The sequence below is a fragment of the Triticum aestivum genome, chromosome 7B, assembly GCF_018294505.1.
Source record: "Triticum aestivum cultivar Chinese Spring chromosome 7B, IWGSC CS RefSeq v2.1, whole genome shotgun sequence".
In the NCBI taxonomy this organism is placed as follows: domain Eukaryota; kingdom Viridiplantae; phylum Streptophyta; class Magnoliopsida; order Poales; family Poaceae; genus Triticum; species Triticum aestivum.
Window position 1 is genome coordinate 1,258,852 of NC_057813.1, and position 17,603 is coordinate 1,276,454.

The 17,603-nt window shown below is 44.9% G+C and overlaps 1 protein-coding gene across 2 annotated transcripts; it reads right to left on the reverse strand.

Moving 5' to 3' along the window:
- Nucleotides 1-5,397: 5,397 nt before the first annotated feature.
- LOC123161002 (COP1-interacting protein 7) lies at nt 5,398-13,100 on the reverse strand. 2 transcript variants are annotated; one of them, XM_044578851.1, is made up of 14 exons: nt 12,739-13,100; nt 12,293-12,472; nt 12,070-12,190; nt 11,938-11,980; nt 11,302-11,354; nt 11,136-11,197; nt 10,675-10,827; nt 10,150-10,275; nt 10,022-10,092; nt 8,129-9,639; nt 6,524-7,471; nt 5,918-6,293; nt 5,783-5,839; nt 5,398-5,690 (listed from the first exon to the last, which is right to left on the reverse strand). In XM_044578851.1, exons 1-14 carry the CDS (start codon nt 12,795-12,797, stop codon nt 5,635-5,637), a joined length of 3,816 nt encoding a protein of 1,271 aa, XP_044434786.1. In that variant the 5' UTR covers nt 12,798-13,100; the 3' UTR covers nt 5,398-5,634. The 2 variants fall into 2 exon arrangements, with proteins under 2 accessions (XP_044434786.1, XP_044434784.1); XM_044578849.1 differs by having other exon boundaries at nt 10,022-10,275; nt 12,739-13,099.
- Nucleotides 13,101-17,603: the final 4,503 nt, after the last annotated feature.

Here is a 17,603-nt window from a genome sequence, read left to right on the forward strand (position 1 = left end):
ATGGGAATTTCACCTAGTCACTTTCATCATATTTGTTTAATTCGTGTTCGCTACTTTGATAATTTGATATGTGGTGGGCCGGTGCTTGGGTGTTTTTCTTACTTGAACAAGCCTCCCACTTATGAAGTTATGATTAACCCCTCTCGCGAGCATCCGCAACTATGAAAGAAGAATTAAGATAAATCTAAGCATAGCATTAAACATATGGACCAAATCAGCCCCTTACGGAATATCACATAAACTAGGGTTTAAATTTCTATCACTCTAGCAACCCATCATCTAATTACTACTCCACAATGCATTCCTTGGGCCCAAAGATGATGAAGTGTCATGTAGTCGACGTTCACATAACACCATTAAGGGAATCACAACATACACATCATCAAAATATCGAACGAATACCAAAATTCACATGATTACTTATAACAAGACTTCTCTCATGTTCTCAATAACAAAAGCAACTACTCACAAATCATGTTCATGTTCAAGATCACAGGGATATTAAATAACATAATGGACTCGAACATATAATATTCCACCAAATAAATCAACTAGCATCAACTACAAGATGTAATCAACACTTACTAGTCACCCACAGGTACCAATCTGAGGTTTTGATACAAAGATTAAACACAAGAGATGAACTAGGGTTTGAGATGAGATGGTGATGGTGAAGTTGTTGATGAAGATTGATCCTCCCACGATGAGAGGGTTGTTGGTGATGATGACTACTTCAATTTCCCCCTCCCGGAGGGAAGTATCCCCGGCGGAATCGCTCCGCCGGAGAGCAAAAGTGCTCCTGCCCAAGTTCCGTCTCGAGATGGCGGCACTCCATCCCGAAAGTCCTCTCCTTATTTTTTAGGACAAATGAGATTATATACCAGAAGATGGGCACCGAAGGCTGGCCACGGGCCCCACTACCCAGGGCACCTGGGTGGCCCCCTCTGGTACTTCTTTTCTCCAATAATTTTTATTTATTCGAAAATAAATCTCCGTGAAATTTCAGCTCATTTGGAGTTGTGCAGAATAGGTATCTCTGATGTAGTTTTTTCAAGTCCAGAATTCCAGAGGCCGACAACCCCCCTCTTCAAGTAAACCTTGCATATTAAGAGAGAAAAGGCATGCAACCCTAGCATGTATATGTCTGCGGTAAATTCAAATGTACTCTGATCCGATCAACACAGCGTGCCGGATCGCATGCCCGATCACAACCAAAAAGAAGCAAATATGCTTAATTTTTACATGCCTGAATCCAAAAGAACATTAGTCCGACAGTACGTGCATTTCTGCCCTGTCGGAACGGCAATCCCAGACAATTGCTCCCCGATCAAGGAGGTTCCATCGCCACCGCGTAGGCAGCCTCCGCCGCGTCCTCATAGTCGCCAACGCATCTTTTCTGCAATTGAAACATCTAGAAGCGGACGGATTGCACATTCATTCTTGCGTCAGCATCCAAAGATTCAGCAATCAAGGTCAACATCTTGGCATCCTACACATTGGCGGCGATCTTCACCCTCTTTTTTCTCGAGCACGACCTTCCTCTCTTCGATCATGGCCCTCCTCTCTTCGAGTTTGAGCTTCTTGTCTATTGCGTCCATCAACAGTTTGATCCTCTCCGTCTTCTGCTCCTCCTTGATCTCCAAGCACCTCATGCATGCCTCCTCCCTCTTCACCAAGATGTCCTCAAACCTTTCTGTCATCTTGGCTGCCGCACCTTCTTGCTTCGCCCTATCCTCCTCCCAGCCACCGCGGGTCGGACATCCAGGAGACACCCTTCACCCGCGGGGAGCCCGGGGAGAAGGATACTCCACCATTCTTTATAGAAGTAAAAAATGTTTCAAAGTTACTTCAGCCGGTATGATTAGCTAGAATTCCCCAATAAACCATATTAAGGGAGTGTTCGGAGTCCCTCCGCTCCAGACTCAGCTCGCGGAGTTGGCAGAGCTGCAGGCTAAAATAGTGGAGCTGGAAAATAGGTGCTCTGCAGATCCTATTATTCCGCGGAGCTGGCGGATAGCCGAACAGCCCGTAAGACGCTGTAGTAAAAAAAGCTACTGGTTGAGCGTTATCCTTAGAAAATAAAAACACTGTTTTCTTTTCTTGCTCGTCCCCATCATCCCTCTCAGAGCAAGTATAATAGAGCTGAGTCAGCGGGCTATAAAAAATAAATTAGTATATTTCTGCTTAGTTGGAGGAAAGAGAAGAGGAGAGAGAAGGTAAGCGGGCTCTTCGTGAAGAGCTAGCTCTAGCACGTGCTCCTAAACACTTTGTGAGAATGAAAGGTGGGCCACATAATACAAAAGTAGTACACTCTTTTGATCTATTATTGTACATGTTCGCTATAAGATAGGCTGTAGATGACATGGCACTGACTTATAGCCGGAAGCTGGCTATATTATTAACCATGCTCTCAGCTCTCACGGTTAACATCTGAAATCCTGTGGCCGCACCACCTGATTGAAAGGCTGAAACTTTCCCCTCCCGAAACCATCGCCTCGCCTCCACCGACCACCATGCCGCCGGACGGAATCGTCGAGGATATTTACCTCCGCCTCCGCCGGACGAGCCCGCGTGCCTCGTTCGCGCCTCCCTCGCCAGCAAGCTCTGGCTCGGCCATCTCACCGGCCCTCGCTTCCGCGAGCTCCATGGAGCGCCCCCCATGCTGGGCTTCCTTTACGATTGGTTCTGGGACTACATGCCGGAGGAGAAAGACGCCGTCCCGCGCTTCGTCCCCGACCACCACTGGGGGGAGGGGACTCGGGCTCGGACTACAACGCGTTGGACTGCCGCCATGGCCGCGTTCTCCTGGGGATTATGGCGCGCCCATGCCGCTCGTCGTCTGGGACCCCAACCAAGATGGAAGGGCCCAAAGGACAGGATATCGGTGTCATGAGGGCGCCTTCAGGGTCGTCGTCTTCGGCATGACCACCCATGGTGATCATCCTGTTATTATACAGGTGTGCGTGTCCTCGCCCAACACGGGTGAGTGGAGCGATCCGTGCCCTGGTCTTGATCTTGGCGTTGACGCATTCATCATGCCGGTGCCCCCTGTCGTCATCCGAGATAGATGCAGTTTACTTGATGCATGCATGCGCGTGGTGAGCATGATCACATTACAGGAATTCTCAAGTACGACTTGGGCTCTAATTGCTTATCGCTGATTGACATGCCGCTGCCGGGGGCTGTCAATGTCGGCGACGTCATCCTCATGGCCATGGAGGATGGCAGCTTGGGGCTTGCACATGTCAGTGGATCAACCCTCTACCTGTGGTCAAGCTCAAGCCAGCGACGACATGGACTCAGCGTAGAGCCATCCATCTCAAAACCCTTCTTCCCATTCAAAATCCCATGGAAGGACTTAGACTGATTGGATCCATTCAAAACCCTTCTTCGTGCTTACGGACCTTGGCATCTACTCCCTCCGTTCCAAATTACTCGTCGTGGTTTTAGTTCAAATTTGAACTAATACCACGACGCGTAATTTGGAACGGAGGGAGTACCAGATTAATCTTAACTCACTACAGTGGAACAAGATATGGAAGAGACAAAAATTCTTTGCTTTGATTCCCTACATGAGTTTCCACAATCCACAAGGTATATTTGTTATTCCCCTTCTTTTCTGGTTTATTACGAACAACGCTTAAGCAACAATAATATTTTGGTTAGCCCAACAAACAGAAATATTGAATGTTTAATCAGACTGAAGAAAGTTTTACTTGATGATGATTCAGTTGGTGCGCTCGACTAAACTTTGAGAGCTGTGTACACTCGAACGTTACATCTAATTGGCAATTTTATACATGTCTTCTCTTTTTGGAATCACACTCACAAATCTATGTTGGCAGAAAGGATGAGCCCTGAAATGTGAAGCACCGGTAACATATGGTTGAATATGCTTTAAGGGCAGGAGGCCACTATCATCAATAGGAAAGATGACTACTTGGAGTGGAGGCGACATGGCTCTTGTGATTAAACATTTGGTCAGTAAGCTTGATAATGTCCCCGTGTTGTTGATGTGTGTAAGCAGGGGAATGGATTGCCTTTGTAATTAACCTCTAATTTCTTGCCGCATCAGCTATGTGCTTTCTTGTTTAATCTGCTTGAAAATGCATCTGCACACAATATCTTAGCTAGTGTTCCCAATTGAAAACTTTCAGTTAGCCCTACAAGCTTTTTATCCAATCTCTAATAAATTGTAAATTCATCTTCCAAAAGAGGTGCAGCTGATGAGCAGATGAAGATGGCATGTCCAGAGCTAGTGGTTTCTATCTCCAAAGAGATCATATGACAATGCTTTCTGCATGCTGGCTTGGTGATGTGTCGTAATTAATCTCGTGGATTTAATTAGTGCTATGTGTAGTCAAGTGCTGATGTTACTGCAGGTTTGAACTGCACATGTTTTCTTGCTGATGTTGCAGCATCCTGCAACTGTCGAGTTATCGATTTTATGAAACTACATGGTTTTGTCAGCCGTTCTGCTTGTTTAATATGCAAAATTTGTTTTCCTATTCATGTTCTACAGCACTGAAAAATCTGTTCTTTTCTCAGAATACGAAAATTTAATACGAATTTTTTGTATTCTTTTCTCAGAAGATGGAACCTTTTGTGTAATCTGACCTATCTCTCCTTGATTTTGATGTTGTTACTTGAACTGTCATGAATGCTCAGTATATAAATTTAGATGTTTATATGGTTTCTGGGTGCTTCAGAAGCAACACATTCCACCCCTTTAGAAGCCTAAGATTATGAGTACAACTTGGCCACTTCTCACTCATCTTTGTGCACCCATGCTTATTCAGTTGGTCTTTTGTCTGTCAGAAACATTACAACTTTTTACTGAGCATACCGCCAATAAATTTTATCGGATCTATGAAACAACTTGAAACTAGATTAGACTCAGACTAAAATTACTTGATCTTCACATGGGCAATAGCTTCTTTCCTTTACTGTTGCATATGCTTCTTTTTAATTACTTGATCAAGCAAGCACACTGAGAAAGGATTCTGTATGAATTTCCTCAAAAGCATTCTGCATAGGCACGTTAACCTGTGAACATGTTTTATTATTTTGGCCTGACAAGTGGCTACAAAAAAGGTTAATCATCCATAGCTTCAATCAATGAGATAAATTTATTTGCATTCTTAACAACATGTTTGGAATATTTGCTCTTCCTATTCGCAAGTACATGTTTGGTTGTTGGGGAGTTCAAAAATGATTTTTAAGACCTTGAAAAATGGTTTCTCCGGAATATTTGCTCTTCGTCTTCTTAACTACTACTCCATCCGTCCAAAAAAGCTTGGAAAAAAGGGCGTAGAATTCATGAAAGTAATTCTTCATTGTATATACACCAGAACTAATACGCCGCTTTTCAGATCAATACAATTCGATCCACAAGTATATAGGAGCAAGAGTTGATGTGTAGATTGTAATACAATGTAAAGGACAGATTACACATACAGTACTGCTTACAAACAACACAACACAAGCGTACAGTGCAAGTATATATATACGAAATAGTATGCACGTATGTATGTATTTACTAGAAGAAATCAACAAACTAATAATCTCAATCGATACCCAATCAAGCTGTTGGCCGGCCTCATCAACAACAACAAAAATAGTACAAGAAAATCCTCACAGCACGACCTTGTTCTTGCGGAATGGCGCCAGCAGGGAGAAGGACCGAGAAGCTGCATTTGTGAAGTGAACATGTACATTTATCTCATTTCATTTCATTTCAGGGAGAAAATTAACTTATGCTAGTTTCATTTACGGTACATACCTTTGTAAGAAGAGCCTGCAGAGTCGTCTTGTGAAATGAGGTTTTTCAGCATCGAACCTGAATGAAACATGAAGCACGGTTAGTTACAGCAATGAGCGAGCGCTTGCAATAGTGCAATCAAAATTGATTCATTACCATCTCCTGCAGGGGCTTCGTCGACTGACGATGCATCAGAATCCATCGTTGAAGTGTGGCTCTTCTTGCCGAATTTCAGCAGTTTCCTGAAGCCTTTCGGTTCTTTGCTTCGAGGCTTGCCATTTTCTCCATGTGTCTCCTCGGCTGAGACTGCATATGCAGCAGGCTCAGGTACGCGTGCCCTCACGCTCGCTGCACGCGCAAGTGTCTCGGGTTCCTGCGCAGGTAACGGGTGCTGGTTGTAAGCAGGAGTCTTGCTTGAAGCATCCTCCAATGATGTTACCCTGGCAAAAGGGGCCTCATAAGGCTTCTCCTCCATTGGAGCCAGCGGGGCTGGTTTCTCAAGCTCATCCTTCTTGTACTCAGGCACATCCACCTAGCCATAACAAGCAGTAATTCTCTTATCAATGTCGGCTTAATTAACAAACCTTAAAGCAATGTTTGATTTAATAGCATGGTAATAACATTGCATTTTAGTCGAAGGCTGCTGCACAGATAATCCGAGCTCAAAAGTACTTAATGAAGAGACACAGCAAAACAGATACCCCAAAGAACAGAGCATCAGGTAAATGAACAGGGGAAGTATTAGTGTTGGATCATACATACCTCATAGGAATTCAACTGGTTGTCAGATGCATGGATGGTAGGATTTGCATCTTCAGGAAGATCAACGGGAGAAGGTGGAGCCCTGATGGCAACATACTCCTGCTCCAGACTGGGATAGTCCATTCGGTCATCGCTGCGAGTTTCGCTCTCTGCACTTCTTCCAGGAGGTAGAACAACAGGAGGCGTAGAGACCACTTCGTTTTCAAGCATCACGACGGTCTTCTCAACCACCACATTGTCATCACTGCTGATTACCCTTGAAACTTTACCGTTGGAAGATTTCTTTCCATCTCTACTTTCTGAAGTAGCATGTGCTTTAGGTCCACCACGTGGCGCCTCTTTTGCTACTTTAGCCGCCGCCTTGTTCTTCACAACGACAGCGGCAGGGGTTCGGGGGGATTTGACTTTCAGCTCTGGTAGGGCTGCCGACTTGGTCTCGTCGAGCTGCATTATAGCAGAGATTTTCTTGGTCTGCACATCTTCCGGCAACGGCAAGCTTCTTCTCCGTGGGTGATCCACGCTCGCTGACTTGGGATTCGAAGGATGGTCAGTCGAAGCATTGCTTTTAGGTTCAGCAAGCTTTTTCAATCGCTCAATCGACGATTCAGTTCTGCCACTTTTCTCCTTTTTGATCTCAGCCAGTGATGAGGTTGACTTGCTCACTGCACTTGAGCTGTCACCGCCGAGTTTGCTTGCTTTGGCTGTTTTGTGAGGATCACTCCCTGGGGTACTGCTTCTGGCAGGAATAATTTTTCTTAGAGGCGAAGAGGATCCTGGTTCAGCGTCAGTGAACTTCGAACTCTTGTGGGTACTGGGAGAAACCTTTGGAGAAGGTTTTGCTTTAGCCTGCGGCGATGTTGATGTTGGATTAGATGCGCCACTTCTTGCAGCGATCCTCTTTTGCCTCTCTTGCTTAAGCCTTTCGAGCCGTTTAATCTGTTCGGCTTCCTGAAAATACGAGAAAAACACTGGTTTGAGCAATGCAGCAGAAAACTACTCCCTCCGTTCCTAAATATTTGTCTTTCTAGACATTTCAAATGACTACTACATACGGATGTATGTAGACATATTTTAGAGTGTAGATTCACTCATTTTGCTCCGTATGTAGTCACTTGTTGAAATGCCTAGAAAGACAAGTATTTAGGAACGGAGGGAGTACAATTCTTAGGTGGTAACTGATATTAAGAACAAACCTATCAAAAGGACAAGCGAGGGCATGCCATTTTTTTACATTAAAATTATCGTGTAGCAAACAGTTAAAAGATTCTTGGAAAACAAATAAAATAATAGGACAAGAGACCAGAAAATTCAAACTAAGAGCTCATACTACCTCGAGCAAAAAGTATCTCGTCTTGATAAGTTGGTGTTCGTTTGTTAATATAGCCATTTTGGTTGTACCAATAACAGGGGCAGGAAACAGTGTGTCTAAAAGACATTTAATCCTTGGTCTGTGTGCATGGAGCTAAAACAGCACCAAATGAGAATGACCGGGGGGGGGGGGGGGGGGGGGGGAATAAGTGACGAGCTCCAAAGGAGGATATTAAAAGATGAGTAAATTAAGTCTCGTGAAGTATAAATCATTCAATGGGTAAAATGGAAAGTTACCAGCTCCTTCTTTTCCTTTTGTAGGCCCGCTTTATACGCGCGTAGGTTTTGTGCACGTTTCTGCGCATCAGTTAGTGGGCCTTTGGGCGCTGACAGTCTCCTTGCTGAGGCATCCTTCCTTCTTTTATCCAAACCCTCCTGTGAACCTCTAAGCTTCTTGTCTTTTGCTGGCATCTTTCCTTCATCCTCGACGCAAGCTGATAAATCCTCTGCATTTGCATCTTCAACGCCGACGTCAGGATGAATCTGCATGTGGCTATCATAGTCCATTGATGGATCATATCCAAATGAAACATCTTCAGATCCACGCTCTGGCATCAACTCATCTGGCTCATAGAAAAGTTCACCTCCAGCCTTGGCATCCGATGTTTTCTGAACACTTGTGCCAAGCTCAGCATCTATGTCAATGGCAGTACGGCCGTCAGCTCCAAGGTTATCATGTGAGTTGGAGCTAACAGGTATCATGAAGGACTCATCCACACCGTGCACATTCTTCTTTTCCTCCAGAGTGGGTCTCTTGTAATGCCCCTCGGCAAGGGGGTCCAAGGAGCTCCCCCTGTCCATTGAGTTGTCATGTCCATAAACCATGAAGTCATCATTTGCCCCTCTTCTGTATCCCCCACCTCCGGCTTCTATCTCCTTCATGTCACCATCCACAAAGCTCCGACCTTCCCCAGACATCATAAGTTCATTACCAGACATCATCTGCCTGGCCCTAATTCTCCCATTGGCTGTGTTGAAAGGCATTCCATTTCGCTCATCGGCATCAGCAGAACCCCGCTCGGATAAAAGAATAGGATCATCCATATTTCCTGTGGTCTCTCTCCTCCTAGGTGGTGGTGGTGGCTCCCTTTCACTGGCGAACATATCCGCGTCATTATTATCTCTTGTCTTCTCTTCATCTCTGAGCAAGAAGTTTTGGAACGCATTCCAGTTTCCTTGATCTCCATCTTGCTGCCCATTAGACATTCCATCCTTGGTGTACTCATCTTCAGACTCAATGGTTTTCTTGCCCCCTTTTTTCTTCGAACTCGAGCGCTTATGATTCCTCTTGCTTGATTTTCTGTGTGAATCATCACTATCCTCTGATGACATATCTGAGCCTGAGTGTGACTCGCTCTCTGATGACCTATGCTTCTTCTTTGATGTTACATTTACATTGCGTATGACAATTACATTCTTCTTGCCCGAGCGCTTGCCTTTTTTACTGGACTTGCGGCCATGAGAACTCTCCCTCTCTGAACCGCTTTGATCGTCACTTTCATCATTGGAGTTGTCGAAGTCCTTGCTATCTGCTGAGTGCTTCCTTGATGGTCTCCTTTCCGAGTAGTTGTACCTGGGATCATCTGCTGGGGGATAGGGAGGAGGGTAATATGGGTTCGCCCCAGGGTAGTATGGTGGCATGCCTTGCATGGGGTAAGGAGGATGCATTGCCCATGGTGGATATCCTGATTGATATGGACCATGATGGTACTCATGGGGAGCTCCTGGGTGGTGATGTGCCCTGTGATCTGTCAAACAACGGAAAAACGATTCCTCAGATCCAAGTTCCCTCTCACAGTAAAACAAAGGAGAAACACAAATTAATTGTGCATGCGGATTGACAAAAGAAATGGTACAAATTCAATATGGCTGCACAATTACCAAGCAAAAGGGCCATTTCAAATTGGAAGAAAATTTGCCATGTAAAAATAAACAGAAGGCGGCTGTATATTAGGAATAATTTGGATCACAATGTTTAGGTAACAAAAACTTAAAATAAAATGTGGCGGTATGGAAGAAATAAAGTGAACAATCATGCAGATAACAAAATCCGCTTATCAACTACAAAGATATAAAATACTAAACAAAGTGAGCATTTGGTAAGTAAGTTAAGTCATGGCACCAACATACCAGCTTTAGCAGCATCTTCGCCATTTGTATCTCCATTAGAGACAGACATTGTTTCCTTATCTCCCATGAACATAATCCCATTTGTATCTCCATTAGAGACAGACATTGTTTCCTTATCTCCCATGAACATAATCCCAGAAGCATTGAAGGGGGGAAATTCAGAGCGTGTAGACATTGTTTCGGGTTCAACGTCAATCCACTGTCCAGTCTCATGTTTTTGCCTCCACAAATCAATGAACTGTGTGCATGCCTTCCTATAAATTGATAGCGAACACCAACGAAGTTAGCGCTTATGCACTTACAGAAATTACTTAGATCTAACTGTTAAACACGGCAAGGAGATCAATCAATGGAGGTGTGTTCCAGTTGATCAAGAAAAGGTTCAAGTGCAGTAGTAAAGTAAGACATGGACCAAGTACAGTTGTACAGCAATGGAACTGTGTGCATTATCTAGCATGATGTGCTAATTGTGCATTGCAATAACATTCAACAATCTGAAATGGCGTCAGAATTAGCATCAGAATGGAATGCAATAAGTTATGCAGTTATCATACGGAGTCGGCGCAAATTAATTATCTGCCTTAGGCTCACATTATCAATTATCCGATACATCAAGCATGATACTGCTTTATTCATTAGAAGGCCGTACTTACATCAAGCGTGAAGCACCAAAACGCTCTGCGAACGAGATCAAATATATCAGGTTGTCTATATCAAACCCAGCAGCTACAGCACGTGCAAAGGCCATAGCCTGCTCTTTACGTAAGACAGTTTTGCGAGTCTCCAGCACTCTGAGAAGCTGAACTCTGCAAAACATTGTAAAAATATATATTTCGATTAACAACTCACCAAGATGCAGATAAATACTTCTTCCAAGAAAGAAATTCCAAAAAACAAGACAACATACCAAAAAGTGGAGATAAAGTAAACAAAGAGCTGAATTTTAGAATAGAATGAGTGTGAGCCAATCGTTCATTAGACAAAAGCATATGTTACTCCACGAAAAAAAGAATTATGGCAGTGCAGATTTTTCATATAAACAAGACAGAAATGTGAGATAAAACGTCTTCAAGGAAAAGATCATGGAGAAAAGGGGGCTTATGCATATAAATACTTTGAATGCTCCTCATGTACTCCGTCGTCATTCTGCAGTGCGGATGCTGGATGTGCGTCAGGCTGCCATTGATACAAGAACGTCAGAGTTAATTATGATTCCCTTTTACCATGACACACTTATTACAGAAAATAAATGCAGTTCTAATTTATCCATACAACCTTACCTTGTACAGAACAAGTGCCTTATCACCATCAGTATTGTAACCTGTCCTGCCACCTGTGAAGGGACATGTCAGGTAAATTTACCAACGAAAGAAGGGATGCAAAATCATGTTCCAGTTCAGATCAATCTATCATGAAAAAACATATATAATTCCCACAGAATCTTCTTTACGTAGTTGTAAATTATCCTGAAAACTTGCGCACTTAATGATGGTTAGATCCATCTTACAGAATAATCAGCTTCCAATATAAGTTAGGTAAAACAGAACGCAATGCATAAACACGAATAAAAGATAGGCCGTCAATCAAACATGACACATTGTCACTTCCCCTGTACAGGTACAGCCACCCTAATAATACTTTTGAGGCGTCCACTATGATGCACCTAACTGGCTAGCTAACTCAACAGCTATGACTGATGGTACACCGCACCAAATTCCATAACTGATAGATAGATTCTAAAACAGCGGTGCGGTGCGGTCGCCATACAAAAAGTTTCTGTGGTCCAAACTCAAAGCAACGCACAGCAGAGGATTTTTTTTCAATTACGGATCAGCATTGCCGAAGATTTCTTCGTGGATACTGTGACTGCGCAACGCAATGTTCAGGAATGAAATCGGTAGTAGTATCTCCTGTACCTTCCATGGACGAGTCCACGGGTTTCCCATTATGGCCTTCTTCCTAACACAGAGCCATACAAACAAGTCATCACTCACTCTGCAGTCAGTGTCAAGTAAGTAGTACACTGCAGATTACCATTGTGTACTTACAGATTTGAGTCCAAGATTTTCGTTGCTCTGGACGGCGATGGCGTCCTCGAGCTGCAGTATCTCGGACTCTATCGTCGTCACCCGCTCCAGGACCTCCGGCGTGCTCACGAAGCGGACGAACCTAATGCGAACAAGAAGCAACCACGCAAATGAGACACTAACACCGCCGCCGCCGACAGCAACCGGCAGACAAAGACGAGACACCGACAGATAAAGGACGAACCTCTCGACGGTGCCCCTGGTGAACCATGGCGCGTCGGCCGCCGGATCCGGCTCAAGCAGGATGGTGTAGCCTCCCTTGGCAATCTGGTCCTGGGCGGCCTTGAGGTGGGCGACGAAGGGGTTGAGCAGGCCGGAGGCGATCTTCTCCTTCCTCCCATTCGCTATCACAATCAAATCACACCTGCAATAAAATAAAATAAGGGGAGAAACATAAAAATTGTTTCTTGTTGCTGCTGCTGCCGCCGCCGCCGACAGACGAACGCACGAACACACAAAAACGGAAAGGGGGCTGAAGATTGCAATGCGATATATTTCAGCAGTAATGAGAGCACAAATCCAGCGATAAAGTAAGGTGGATTGGATCTAGTACAAGTATAACGGCAGTTGGGTGTAGCAGAAAGAGCAGAGCTTTGGTGGCGGCGCAGATCCGTATAGTATGGGAGTTACCTGGTGCGGGTGGGGGTGAGCTGGAAGGCCGCCGAGTCCAGCCGCGTCTCCGGCCTCATCGCTGCCGCCGCCGGTGGTGATTCTTGACGGCTTCAGTTCAGATCTTGCGCCAGCCGAATGTCTGGTAGAACAAAAAACGTCCAAGAAAAAGTGGCAATCTCCCTAGATGGGGGAGCTGGAATCCGGCCGGGAGCAGGAGCAAATGCAAAGACTCAGAGGAAGAAGAAGAAGAGATGCTAGACAGAGAGGTAGGGTAGGATAAATATGGTAAAATAAATAAATAAATAAATAAAATGGGAGAGAGGAGGAAGAGAGCGCAGAGCACTGCTCCTGCTGCTGCTCAGTGAGAGAGAGAGAGGGGGGAAATGAGGCTGCTCTGCTCTGCTCTGCTTTTTATTTATTTAGAGGAAGAGGAAGAAATGGAGGATGTGCAGTCCATCTCGTCTCATCTCATCTCATCTACCAACTGGACTGGATGTTAACCCAAGAGCAACTTCAATGGGGCGATCCATTTCGTCCGCGGTCGTCCGTTTGGGTCGGCGCGGACAAAAAAGTCCGCCCAATGCATCGCCCTAAACGGACGCGCGTCCGCTTTCGTCCGCCTGCCGGTCCATTTTTGAGCCGGATTTGCGCCGGCGCGGACACAAGACGAACGCGCGCGCTCGCCCTCTTTCCTCACCGGGCCCGCTGATCGGTGGCGCATTGGATTGGCCTCTCCACATCAAACAGCACACGCTCGCCCGCCTGCTTCGTTGTCGACGCCGCCGGCCATTTTTTCAGATAAAAATAGATACAGAGATAGTTCTGGCGTACACAGATAAAACAAAAGACCACTACTCGTCGCTTTCTGACTCCGACTCGGTAATATCCTCCTCCGATGTTTGAATGTAGGCGTCAGCATGCTGCTTGTCTTCAAAGTCCCAACCCGACGTTTCTCGTATCTTCAGTTTCAATTGAGCGGCCTGCTTCCGCGAACGCTGGTCCTCCCGATAAGCGGCTCGCTCCGTCCTCCTCGCGTCCCTCTTCAACCTCTTTTGTTTGTAGAACTGGCGCTCGTCGACGATGTCCTGCGGGAAGCGTTCACGCCACACCACCATGGCTTCCACGTCCATCTCGGCGATGGCGAGGCGACACTGCCGCCTCCGGTGGACACGACGATCCTCGTCGGTGAAAAGTCGCGGGAGAGGCGCCAGATCCTGCGCCCGCTGGCTCGACACGTCGGGAAAATTCATATCCCGACGAGGCCTCAGGAGGCGCCACGCCGCCACGTCGTGCGCGCGGGCCGCCTCCTCTGCGGTGTCGAAGGTGCCGAGGATGAGACGTTTCTTACGAAACCAGATCTCGAAGGAGAAGGCGCCGGAGCGGCGCTCGCGGACTCCGCGAAAATCCAAAGCGCCCAGGCGGCGGATCGACATGGTGGCGCAGAGGCGGCGAGGCTAATGAGAGGGGGCGAGACGAGTGGGCGGCGGACAGAGTGTGGAGGGAGCGCCTTCTTATAACGAGCGCCGGCTGCGGCGCGCGCGAACCTTTCCTGCGCGCTGGAGCACCAAAACCAGCGCGCGCTAAGCCGCTTTCCCCCGCGCGCTGGAGCGCCAAAACCAGCGCGCGCTAGGCCGCTTTCCCCTGCGCGCGCGAACCTTTCCCGCGCGCTGGAGCGTCAAAACCAGGACGACTGCATGGCCGCTGGCATGATCTAAAACGCGCACGGTCATGAAATGGGTCGGCCTGTTGGACGCACTGCCGACCCAAAACTAAAAGAGGACAGGCGGCGGGCGGGCGGCCGGCCGACTCAAATGGACAAAAAACTGACAAAAAACGCCGTCCGTTTGGGTCAGCCCGTTGGAGTTGCTCTAAGCTGTAGCAGCTGAGAGTGAACACACTCAAAGCTTCTCCTAACTGCTTTGCTCCATCTAGACCCAGAGCAGAGTGTGGAAACAAATCCAATTGTGATTTTTCGGTGGGTTTATTAGGATTTGAAGGTACTTCACTCCATTATTGTGAGATTAAAAAATCATTTATTTGCTTATTTATGGTTTTTGGATCAGCTGCCTGCCAACAACCTAAGATGGCATTGGATTCCCCTGGCTAGTAGTCTAGACAGCCTGGGAATGGAATTACCTCAGTCAGAGTGACAGACAAAATAATAAATGAGGTAGCTGTAGTATGAGGAGGAGCATGTGGCATGGCATACAAGCATACTACTACTACTACTACTAATATTAGTATACCAGATTACCAGGGAGGGTGGAGGTTATGTTGGTCATTTCGGCTGGTTAGCTGATTATAAGTTGGTGAGATTAAGATTAAGGGAGAGAGAGGGAGAGCCCAGGAAGAAGTTTCCTCTGCTTTGCTTTGCTTGATGGCTGTCTTTAATTTGGTTGAGTGGTTTGGTCTTGATTGACAGCTACTCTAGATAGGTGGTGGTAGATGCTGGACTAGTATATTCTTTGCAGGCAGATGTGGATTTGCTTGCTGATGTAACAGTCAGATCTATGGTTGCCACTGCAAGGGATCATGACACTCTGATCTCAAATTCTGGTTTACTTGGGTCTACTTTATTCACTCATTTAGGAAGGCTAATTAATTAAGTTAAACAATGAGCCGCTCCTTTGACACCCACCCCATGTGAGGTCTGAACCTTAACTGCTGGTATGTATATCATCTGCAGTAACCAAGTATTAGATACTCTACCAATTATGATGCCAAGTTGTGAGGCTAATTAATTCTTGTTAGCTTGATGGGTCAAGTGATGATGATGAAGATGATGATCATGTCAAATCAAATCATGGAGGATGAGGCGGTGGTTGCCATCCTCCTCCTCCGTATTTATCTTCTTCTCCTTCTTCTTCTTCTTTCTTCTGTGCGCGTGCGCGTGCCCCACCTCTTTTTGAGCTTGTGTTTTTTTTTGCTGTCACTTGCTAATTGTTGGCTGGCTGGCTGGCTCCGTCAGTGGCTCTATTTGTAACTAATTGCTTGCTTAATTAATTCTAGCTAGAGACCTAGGCTAGTGAGGCCATTTGATATTTTCATTTTTATTTGCTAACTTTTATTTGGGAATCAACCACTGTGTGTAGTCTCTCAGTGCTCCACCGTGAGAGTCTTATAAATTACTAGCTTGCTAACTTGGTTACAAGATGAGATTCTATCTTAATTAAACAAGATACCACAATTGTACAAACCATTGACAGAACAGTCTTACATCCTAATTAAACAAGATACTACAATTGTACAAACCATTGAGAGGACAGTGTTGCCTGCCTTGTGTTAGTGTCTCTTCTATTCTCCTAACTAATTAGATACATTTGATTGTAACGGATGATTGCATGAACATTTTAAATTAATTCATATATGGGAGGGGTTTTAAAAAAAATAGATACGTTTGATGGGATGGCATCTAACTCTAATCCGGCGGTTGATTGATTGATTGGTTAATTGGTTGGTGAAGAAATCAAACGATAGCTTATGCCGTGCATGCATCACACCTGCTACCTAGCCATTTGATTCATTCTGTACTTCATGCAAATTTTTAGGCTCACTCAAATAGACGCGTGTTATACAATCACTAATTGCCATCATCCGATCCACCCACAATTACTCTAAAAGCAATGGCATGCATGCTTGCTTGCTTGCATCAATTATTCCTTGTTTATCGCAATGTACTATAGCCAGCTGATAGTTGACTAGTAGCAAGAAAGCTCACAGCGCAATTATAACATGCAGTGCCACCTAAGGAATAAATTATGTGCCACTATAATTAATGATGTGATGGGTGGCACTAGTAGTAGTATCATGCTATGATACAAATATCATAGTGCAAAACCGATAAAATATACTGCCAAACAAATCATGTACACAACTTCATATTGCGATTCTATAAATTCTATGATAGTACTAAGTACTCCATCCATCCCAAAATAAGTGTCTAAAGTTGAGACACTTATTTTGGGACGCAGGGAGTATAATGCTATGAGAGGTCTTAGTATATACTTTGCAAGTGTTAGTCAGCTATGCATATTTAGTAAGCTATCCAATGATTATTTTTTGTGACAACATGGAGCTATTGCCATTGCCAAGGAGCCCAGATTTCACAAGAGAACCAAGCACATCAAGCATCGTTTCAACTCCATTCGTAATTATGTTAAGGATGGAGACATAGAACTTTGCAAAGTACATACGGATCTGAATGTGGCAGACCCGTTGACTAAACCTCTTCCACGGGCGAAACATGATCAGCACCAAGACTCCATGGGTGTTAGATTCATAACTATGTAAACTAGATCATTGACTCTAGTGCAAGTGAGAGACTGTTGGAAATATGCCCTAGAGACAATAACAAATTGGTTATTATCATATTTTCTTATTCATGATAAAGGTTCATTATTCATGCTAGAATCGTATTGACCGAAAACTTAAATACATGTGTGAATACATAAACAAGTACTATGTCCCTAGTGTGCCTCTACTAGACTAGCTCGTTGATCAAAGATGGTTAAGGTTTCCTAACCATAGACATGAGTTGTCATTTGATAACGGGATCACATCATTAGGAAAATGGTGTGATGGACAAGACCCAACCGTAAGCTTAGCAATTGATTGTATCAGTTTATTGTTATAGCTTTCTTCATGTCAAGTATCTATTCCTAAGACCATGAGATCGTGCAATTAATTCTAGCTAGGGCCTAGGGTAGTGAGGCCGTTTGCTAATTTTATTTTTTATTTTCTAACTTTTATTTGGGAATCAACCACTGTATGTAGTCTCTCAGTGCTCCACCGTGAGAGTCTTATAAATTACTAGCTTGCTAACTTGGTTACAAGATGAGATTCTATCTTAATTAAACAAGACACCACAATTGTACAAACCATTT

Bases quoted from the DNA above. Each gene is read 5' to 3' on its own strand.
- LOC123161002 (XM_044578849.1), bottom strand. From the start codon at position 12,797: ATGAGGCCGGAGACGCGGCTGGACTCGGCGGCCTTCCAGCTCACCCCC. The intron at 11,355-11,937 runs GTACAGGAGATA...GTCCCTTCACAG, and splicing joins CGTGGACTCGTCCATGGAAG to GTGGCAGGACAGGTTACAAT. The intron at 10,828-11,135 runs GTATTTATATGC...AATGTTTTGCAG, and splicing joins GTACATGAGGAGCATTCAAA to AGTTCAGCTTCTCAGAGTGC.